Genomic DNA, 9,102 nt, shown 5'->3' with positions numbered 1-9,102 from the left:
CTTGACATAAGTTCTATAGGAATTAAGCTATATGATACGAAATTTTTTTTTACGCCTCTTACAACATGTGAGTTCTGAAGCTGAAATTTTGCCTCACTCGACGTAAGTTTTGTAGGAATGAAGTTATTAGTAAGACTTAACTTATGGGATATTACGTCGTGTTAGTATAAACCTATGCTTGATGAAAAATTATTTATTATTCTGATATCAAGGTATTTATTATATTTGAACATTGAAAGGCCCAAAAAAAAAGTATTTAAAATGGGCTTGGGCCTGTTGGAAGCTTCTGTAAAATAACTAGAATGGTTAAGTCGAAAAATGCAAAAAAATGGCTTCTTCTTGTTGTTCAAGGAAATTGCTTCTACTTCGATTACCGATTTACAGAGCTCTCAAACCTAATTCCTCCTTAACGATTAAAACATCATTTCTTTCTACTTTTACTCATAAATATCTTCGAGAACCTTCCAGTTCTCTATCCAAATCTTACCTCTCAGAAGTTTCTAGAAGCTTTTGTTCGCGATCTTCACCTCTTCATGATGCTTCTGAAGGTCCTGCTGCCATCGATTACCGGTAGGTTTTATTGTAGTTAACATTTTTTTGTGGGATTTTTTGTTTGTTGCTGATTGTGCTGAGTAATTGTAGTGATTATAATAGAATTTGGTTGAATAATTGGAGAAGGGAGATTACAAGGTGGAGAATTGAACTCTCACCAACAACTTGAAAATGTAGGTAGTAAACCAACTGAGCTACTAAGATTTCCGTAGAATAGAGAATGAGTATCTATAACTAGAATTGTGTTTCTGTTGCCAAATTGGGGATACCTTAGGATGTTATTAGACCTGAACGTTAGATTAAAGAATATTATTAATTCTAAGTAGAGTCAAAACACTAGGTTATTTCTTCCCAATCCGTTCTAGCCTGGGTGGACAGAGGCACCTAATACCCGATGTTGGTGGGAGATGGAAGGTATTTCATGGAATTAGTCAGGTGCGTGCAAGTTAGCCCGGTCACCACGGTTATTAGGGCTGTGCAAAAACCGAACCGATAAAAATGTTATTGGTATTGGGTTATCGGGTTAACGGTTTTTTATTGGTTTTATAAAAAATTTTATTGGGTAAACGGTGCGGTATCAATTTTAGCTTATTGGGTTATCGGTTAAACCGATAACCCAATAAGGATACTCTCTTTTTATCTCTCTCTCTCTATATATATAGATATGTGTATGTATATAGATTATATGCACTATTAATTCATAATTCAGTGATTCACAAAGTATTAACCTATTCAGGGCAACAAAGGCACAATATAAAGTTCGGTTGTTATCGTAATAAAAAGCTTGAAGAATTTATAGCTTCCAACAATTAGGATTCAATTTTTTTCCTAACTAACATTCAGTTTAAGCTTGAAGATTCTTGTAAACTAAATGCATTGCGTAGGTTTTGGTGGTAATTAAGATTTCATTTTTTTATGTTAGTTGTTACTATTTCTATTTTATAAGTATTTTCTTATTGGTTAAACCGAAAACCGAACCGTTAAGGACCAAAAACCGATAAACCGAAACCGATAAGAAAATATCTTATTGGTTGGTTATTGGTTTTACATATTAAAAACCGAAAACCGATAAACCGAACCAATAACACGTAAAACCGAACCGAACTGACCGATGTACACCCCTAACGGTTATCAAAAAATAAAGAAAAGAAATAGGAGCACGTGTATTTGGTATGGAGGGAATTGTTTTCCATGGAAAATATTGTCTGTCCGGTGTTTTGTTGGAGAGTAGTGTTAGATATGATAACTGTACAAGGTGTAGGATAGAGTGTGAGGGTAAAGTTTTGGTGATAATTTGGGTTGTAGAGGTCAAGAAGCAATATCAAAACATTGTTTGAAATAAGTTAAGAGTGAGTAAAAGTTAGGATCTTTGTAATGAAAGTGACTTCTGCAGGTAAGTGGCGTAATCACTTTTAGTATTTTCGTGGAAAACAAATTCATTGAAGAAAACATTTCCCATCATGCCAAACACACATCCTTCTGATTTCCCTTTCTCTGCCTCCTTTGTGTAATTGCTAAGCATCACTGTAAAGAGTGGAAACACATAATCTGATTCAAAACACATCCAAAATCCATCAAAATCTAGTTCCAATTTTTAGCTTCGCTTACGTGGTGTAATTACAATTTTCTTTTGTTGATTTTGCTGAGTAATTTAGTGATTATAGAATGTGCTTGATTAATTGGAGAACGGATTTTTTTTTTTAATTGGAGGTAGGGGAAATAGGGGAGGGTATTGCAAGGTCGGGAATTGTATCCGATAAGCGGTTGCTGCATCCGAAGTCGAATGCCATGGAGAACTGAGGTTCAGCTATAAGTTATTCGATATCACTAAGAAAATAAGTTACAGGCAGTTATTTGGTTTTAAAGATTAAGCTTTTTATTTGCTTTTAAACTACCTAACTAATAAATAATTAAGCAGTAAAAATCACCAATTCAAGAGGATGGGTAATCAACCAAATGAGCTACTCAGATTCTTGGAGAACGGAGGTTGAGTATCTATAACTAGAATTGTTTTTCTGTTGAGAAATTGGGCATAATTTAGGACTTTATTAGACTTGAATGTTAGATTGGAGAGTACCAGTGAGCGTGCGGGTTGAGGATTTCTAGAAGTAGAAATCGTACCAGGTGCGTTTGGTGTGGAGGAAAGTGTTTTCCGTGGAAATAGTCTGTCCAGTGTTTCGTTGGAGAGATGCGTCACATATGGTAAGTGTACAAGGTGTATGATAGAGTATGAGGGTAAAATGTTGGTGATATTTTGGGTAGTAAAGGTAAATGACCAATGTCTAAACAGCAACAGCAACAGCAACAAACACAGTGTAATGCCACAAGTGGTGTCTGGGGGTGATAGGATGTACGTAGACCTTCCCCCTACTTGTGTGAGGTAGAACGGTAGAGAGACTGTTTCCGGTAGACCGTCAACTCAATAGAAATGTATCCAATGCAGGATTGTAAGGGAGTAAGACAACAAAGTGGCAAAATACAAAATAAATGCAGCTACAAATAGTAGTACACATCGAAGAATAGGAAAATATGCAATAACTAGAAAATACTATAAAAAGGGAGAAGAGGAAAGGGTGGCTAGACCCCTGCCTCTCCCACACAAAGTGTGACAACACTTAGCTACCTACTGGCCTCATACCCTAATCCTCGACCTCCATGTCTAAGCGTTGTTTGAAGTAAGTGAGATTGAATAAGAATTAGGATCTCTGTAAATTAAAATGGCTTCTGTAAGTGGCATAATCACTTCTTGTATTTTCATGGAAAACAAATCCATTGAGGAAAACATGTCCCATCATACCAAACATACATCCTTCTGATTTCCCTCTCTCAACCTCCTTTGTGTAATTGCTAAGCATCACTGTAGAGGGTTGAAACACACAATTGTTCAAAAATGAAATCCTTTTAGTTCGATTAAGCAGTTTAATGTCCTCATATGATACTGTATCTCAGAGAATCTTTGATTTTTCCAATGTGTTTGACTTCCAGTATAAGTGAGGATAGAATGCAGGTAATATAATTAATCTGGAAGAGTTCTGCAGGTCAACGTACTGATTTTGAAGCCGTGTTCCAGCACTAGAAGTGGCTGTGGTAATAGATGTCGTTTAGTGTTTGACTTACACTTAGCAGTGATGAAGGAATAGCTATTTTGATTTGTTTTGATTGAAGGTGCATTGCACGTGTTGATGTAATGTGAGGTAAAACTAAGTTGGTTGTAAAACAAAAATCTGATGAAAATTAGAAGAAGTCATCAGAAGCTTCAAATAGCGGCACATAAGTCTGAAACTGTTTTGCCTGGCTCCTGTAGATCTTATATGGGGGAAACAGAATTGTCTGAAAAGTTAATACTGAATTTCTGGACATTGTAAAGCTAAGCTTGAAAAGTGAAAAGTAAATTGGGAATGATCGAAATGGTACTCCTTTCCTCTATGTGTTAAAAGGAAGAGCAGTATAAAACATTTGAACTCTTGTCCTATGGATTTTCATTGCTAAAGCTCCCATTTTGCTGCATGTCAATAGTTCCAAATAATCAGTGTTTGATACTTAGATTTTTGTGCCTTATGTACAGTACCAGTGATTCTCATCTTAGAGACCAACTTTTTCTGATTCCTTCCCTCTCACTTTTGCTCTATTCCCCTCTGTGTGTGTTTTGCTCTCTCTGTAAAATCTACAGAGGAGGTTGTTTTATGTATATGATTCTTAGAATGTCCTTCCATAGTTGGAATTTATTGTTGTAGAGGAAAATGCGTCTCTATCTTCATACTAAATTTATATATCTACAGATCTCTGCTGCAGGAAGATGAGTATCACAGACTGGCTAATGCCACTATCCATGACTTGCTAGATAAGTTGGAGGTATCCTGATGTATTTTAATATAGTTACTTTAACTTAATTTGTATTTTAATTTAAGTTGAGAATTTTCAGTATATGTAGCTATATCTTCGTGTAAACTATGATATTTAATGTGGTTGCTGATGTTTAGCAGTCAGTCTAAATTTTTTGTGTTAGTTTGTATTGGATCTTCTTTTTGGTTTCCAAAAGTTTAGTTAGTATCAAGAACTTCCCTTAAATAAAAGCTTGGTATCCGTTGAGTTGTGAGCCTTGGCTACTTGCCCTCACGGATTTATCGATTATAAAAAATAACTTGGACTTATAAAATAAGACTGGTTTTTTATGAATGGTTGGTCACGTAGGATGGTTAAGCCAGGAGCAGGACCGATACTTTGCTTAGCCAACACATCACATTTGAAAGTTCTAACCAGTTAATTAGGCCATCAACTGGCATTATGAAACGTCCATGTGCAATATACGCATAAGAGAATCTTAGGGAACACATCTGATTTAAGGCCTTGTCCAGTATATCAAACATACATTTGGTTTTCCTTGTTTAATTTTTGCCTTATATTTGTTTTTTAATACATTTTAGATCAATATGTACTGTGATGTGACATTTCATCTTTCTTTTTTTTTTGTTTCCAAGATCTTATATAGTAGCAGCCAGCAGGAACTTAAACTTAGTTCATTTTAAGTACATGTATTTAGCAAAATTAAAAGAATGAAGAACTTTTAGCCATCTTGGGTGAGGTTAGAAGTTTCATCTTCTGTGGCCACATAAAATGTAACATGTTTATGCCCTTATTTGACTTGAAGAAGCATTAGAATCCCTTGTTTAACTTGCGGGGCAATCAAGGAATAGAAGTCACTTGAAAGCTCATGTAAGTTGCTGATTCGACTTTCTAATAGGCAGCTCGGGAAGAAAGTTCCATAATTCGGATAGATAGAAGGGAGAATTAATTTCCTGATAACCGTGGTGTCTGGGTTTGCTCGCATACACCTTGACTAATTTCACAGTGTATGGTTTTTCTATGTATCTCAAAATGAAAAAAAAATGGCTTTCTATAGACTATTACCAACTTCAAAAATAATTTCGCTGGTATCAGAACTTGAAATTCAAAACTTGACTTTGGATTCTCTTTACCTTTAGTATCAACGGAGAGCTTATCTCTTGAGCAAGGCCTATATATCAATAGTTAGGTTATATGTTGATAGTATGCTTCTAATATTTAAATTTATCGTCGTTAAGTTGACGATTTGAACCTCAGCCTTTGAATGTAAATCAGAGTGGACTCTACTAATACGTGAACTCTTTTATATGTCATTTTGATTGAATTTTCCAAGTGGATGTTTGAAGATGCTCTATTTTTTGTTGGGGAGTTGAAGAACATGTTACCCCAAACATGGGTTGTGCATCATGCATTCATAAATCATTTCCCTAAAGAAATTTTAGCCCCATGCAGCGCCTCTTCCTTCCATCTGTTGTTATCATTGTTTATCAATCTGCTAATGTCAAAGTTGAGTTGAGTTGTATTTTATATATGATTAGCATTCTGCATTATTTGATTGGTTAAGACAGTTATATGTCTTTTTCTACATGACAGGAATATGGGGACTCAGTTGACATTGATGGTTTCGATGTGGATTATGGGGTGAGAAGGATAAAATGGCTTTAAAATGTATCTCTTTCAATGTTCTGAATTTGTCTTGATATTCTATGTTTTGTTCTCAGAATGAGGTTTTAACACTGAAGTTTGGGAGCTTGGGAACCTATGTGATAAACAAACAAACACCAAATAGGCAGATTTGGATGTCTTCACCAGTGAGGTACCAATGCCCCACCCCCCACCCCCTTCCCCCCTTCCTCTCTCTCTCTCTTTCTCTCTCTCTCTCTCTCTCTCTCTCTTTGTAATTGCATTCCTGATGTGTCTTGGTTTATCTTTTTATTTTCATATATGCTTGAGGTGGACCATATCAAATAGCAACCTACCAACACAAAATACATCCCCCTGTGCCGCCTCCATCTATAATTTTGTTGCAATCTCTTTTCGCCTACTCGGAAACATTTCTTGTACTTCCTGTAGCGTAATATAAAGTGTGACATGCTAGGAAAAAAAGAAACAGCGTTCAAAATCAATATTAAATAAACAACTTTGAGGAGTCTAATATATATACAGATTATATTTAGAGCAGCAAGCAATTGTTAAAGTACCAGTGTGAGTCTTAGGGTAGACTCCAGCACAAAGAGTCTTGATCATTGAGGGGCTTTCTCTGTACTCTGCCCTATACATATTAAAACAAAATGTGATTTGTAGTTATGAAACTAATACTTGGTTGTCAGGAAAGAACGACAGAATACCTAAAACATGACTTACCAAAAATTGAATATTTCCTAAATTTTCGCAAAAACTACCTCTAGGCTGTGATGCTCAAACAATCCGTTGATTTCATCTAACTATTACACTTTTAGCAGAGCTGTTCTGTAACTGGATTCTTGCAGAGAAGTTCAAAAATCTTTAATCTTATTTTAGACAGTGAACTAAAATCTTGCCTGGGTTTGCTGGTTTCATCAATGGTGCAGCTTCTTCATTGATAGTTCCTCCTTTGGTACTTAAACTTGTATCCAATTACACACTCCGCTCATTTAAATCTGATTACCCAATTTAGCGTTTCCAACAGCGTCTAGGATTCAGATCACTCCCTTTAAAGTTCTTTGATCTTAGTATTATCATTTTTCCTTTAGTTTTCGAGTTTTTTGCCAAAAGCACCAATTGATTGCGTGCAGTTGTCTCTTTGATGTAGAGCTTGACCTTTTCCACATTCTTTAACTGATGAGATTTGAAGATCAAAGTGCTTTTCTTTTGATGAGGCCATTGTTCATTACCACCTTTCCTTAGTTTTATTACAAAACAGAGTACCAGGAAGTAGGTTCTACCATAAGGAAGAGAAGTGAAGGAAACTTTTGATACTTGTTTTGTAAAAAATTGACTGAATAAAATTTCGCTATATTTCATTTTCTTTTAGTTGTTCTGATTCTGATGTAGAAAGTTAAACTAGAAGTACTCGCAAGAATGTTTAAACGTACTGTCTGAATTACTATTGTATCCCCAAAAGAGCTAGTTCAATTGCCACTTCAATACACTATGATTATTTAATTTTCTTAAAGCTTTTACTGATAAACTCGTCATCTCATAATTTACTCTTCTGGTTTGTGTTAAACTTTGGGTATTCAGATATGCACCCATCCGTTCTCCATTGTGTTCACGAAACATTTTTGTTGCAGCGGTCCATCAAGGTTCGACTGGGACCAAAACTCTCAAGGTTGGATCTATAGGCGAACCAAGGCAAACCTGCAAAAGGTTTTGGAAGACGAAATAGAAAAACTATGCGGAAGTGCCATTAATCTTTCTTAAGACATTGCGGATTTTTTTGTGTTTAGTGTACTATCTCTAAGTATGATTTACATGTCTTAAATAATGTAAGCTCTTTTTTTCCATACCAATAGCTCCTCCAATCATTCTCTTGTAAATTCTTAGTCTTTACTTTTAAAGTATTACATACTCTTATGATTTACATGTCTTACATGATAAACAGAACACTATTAGCTGGAGATGAGGACAGGTTGGCAGATGAATTTGTGTGATATAGAGAGAACAAAACATGAGCCTAAAACCAAGAGGTGCCACCTATATTTCTAAGTAGCTATGTTTGAAAAACATTGTTGAGTAATCAGTTGAAAGTATCTAAGAAAAAAGTGATTATGGTTCTTATAATTTTGTCATATGGTGTACAAATCTCTTCTTTTAGATGGAGGTGTGTGGAATCAAGGAACAGCATAAATTTTCATTTATTTATTCAATTCTATAATTAACTTAATTTTGTTCTATATTTTCCTGTCTATTCTTATGTTAGATATAACCCCATAAAGTAACTCCCCTCACTTTTACTGTTCACATTTTGATTTAACACACCCTTTAAAAAAATACTTACTAATGTAGTTATTTTATCATAATATCTTTATTAATCGATGGTTAATATTGTGCCTTGAATTTTTTATTTTTCTTTTAAATCAAAGACCACATGGGTCGTATTTTATTCAACAAAAATTCAAGATATTTACATAGCTAGCAGGCTGGCCTAAAGTACACAGCCCACCAAAAAATAAAAAACGTCAAAATAGAAAATATCAACATCATTATGTGACTTGAAATTAATGTGAAAAATAGACAATTAGTGTTAAGGGTAAAATACAAAAAAATGTCTTTTCTTGCTATCTTGAAAATAATAAGTAAATGTAAAAAAAAATTCAATTAGTAAATTAGTGATAAGTAATAATGGACGGAAGAAGCAATAGTTAAGACTTGGATTTTTTTATTTTTTTGATAATTGTAGTGTACGGGTTGGCTTGCGTACTTTGATTAATTTCACAGGATATCGATCACCTTCTGCCAGCAACAGGTACCAGGTAACTCTATCCTCCAAGGATAAAAACAGACTAAAGTGTTTGTTTCTGTAGAAAATTGAACCTGAAATTTCATGATGTTTAATCAAACTTTGTTGAATTACTAAATAACACCCTTGAATACTAGCCTTTTAGAATTTCAAAGCATCATTACTAGACAATGTGTCAACTTCATCAAGAAGAACATCACTTTCAGATAGGAGACTGTAAGAGAAGAATCTTGTGGGTTTGTCCCTCTCAGGGCTATAGCATAAAT

At 34.8% G+C, this 9,102-nt stretch overlaps 1 protein-coding gene across 3 annotated transcripts; it reads left to right on the top strand.

Annotated features, from left to right (window-relative positions):
- Positions 1-227: 227 nt before the first annotated feature.
- Positions 228-8,270, top strand: LOC107876758 (frataxin, mitochondrial). Of its 3 annotated transcripts, XR_007043060.1 has the most exons (6): positions 277-570; positions 4,332-4,404; positions 5,989-6,036; positions 6,117-6,211; positions 7,668-7,862; positions 7,979-8,270. XR_007043060.1 is itself a non-coding variant. In XM_047393893.1 (5 exons), exons 1-5 carry the CDS (start codon positions 329-331, stop codon positions 7,795-7,797), a joined length of 588 nt encoding a protein of 195 aa, XP_047249849.1. In that variant the 5' UTR covers positions 228-328; the 3' UTR covers positions 7,798-7,957. The 3 variants fall into 3 exon arrangements, 2 of the variants coding, with proteins under 2 accessions (XP_047249849.1, XP_047249850.1); XM_047393893.1 differs by lacking the exon at positions 7,979-8,270 and having other exon boundaries at positions 228-570; positions 7,668-7,957; XM_047393894.1 differs by lacking the exons at positions 7,668-7,862; positions 7,979-8,270 and adding an exon at positions 7,187-7,400 and having other exon boundaries at positions 297-570.
- Positions 8,271-9,102: the final 832 nt, after the last annotated feature.

Source organism: Capsicum annuum, chromosome 7 (assembly GCF_002878395.1).
Source record: "Capsicum annuum cultivar UCD-10X-F1 chromosome 7, UCD10Xv1.1, whole genome shotgun sequence".
In the NCBI taxonomy this organism is placed as follows: Eukaryota; Viridiplantae; Streptophyta; class Magnoliopsida; order Solanales; family Solanaceae; genus Capsicum; species Capsicum annuum.
The sequence above is the reverse complement of the archived record's forward strand: the minus strand, read 5'-3'. Positions and strand labels throughout refer to the sequence as shown.

Coding starts and splice junctions, on each gene's coding strand:
- LOC107876758 (XM_047393893.1), top strand. CDS start 329: ATGGCTTCTTCTTGTTGTTCAAGGAAATTGCTTCTACTTCGATTACCG. Junction 571..4,331: donor CCTGCTGCCATCGATTACCG/GTAGGTTTTATT, acceptor ATATATCTACAG/ATCTCTGCTGCAGGAAGATG. Junction 6,212..7,667: donor TGGATGTCTTCACCAGTGAG/GTACCAATGCCC, acceptor TTTTTGTTGCAG/CGGTCCATCAAGGTTCGACT.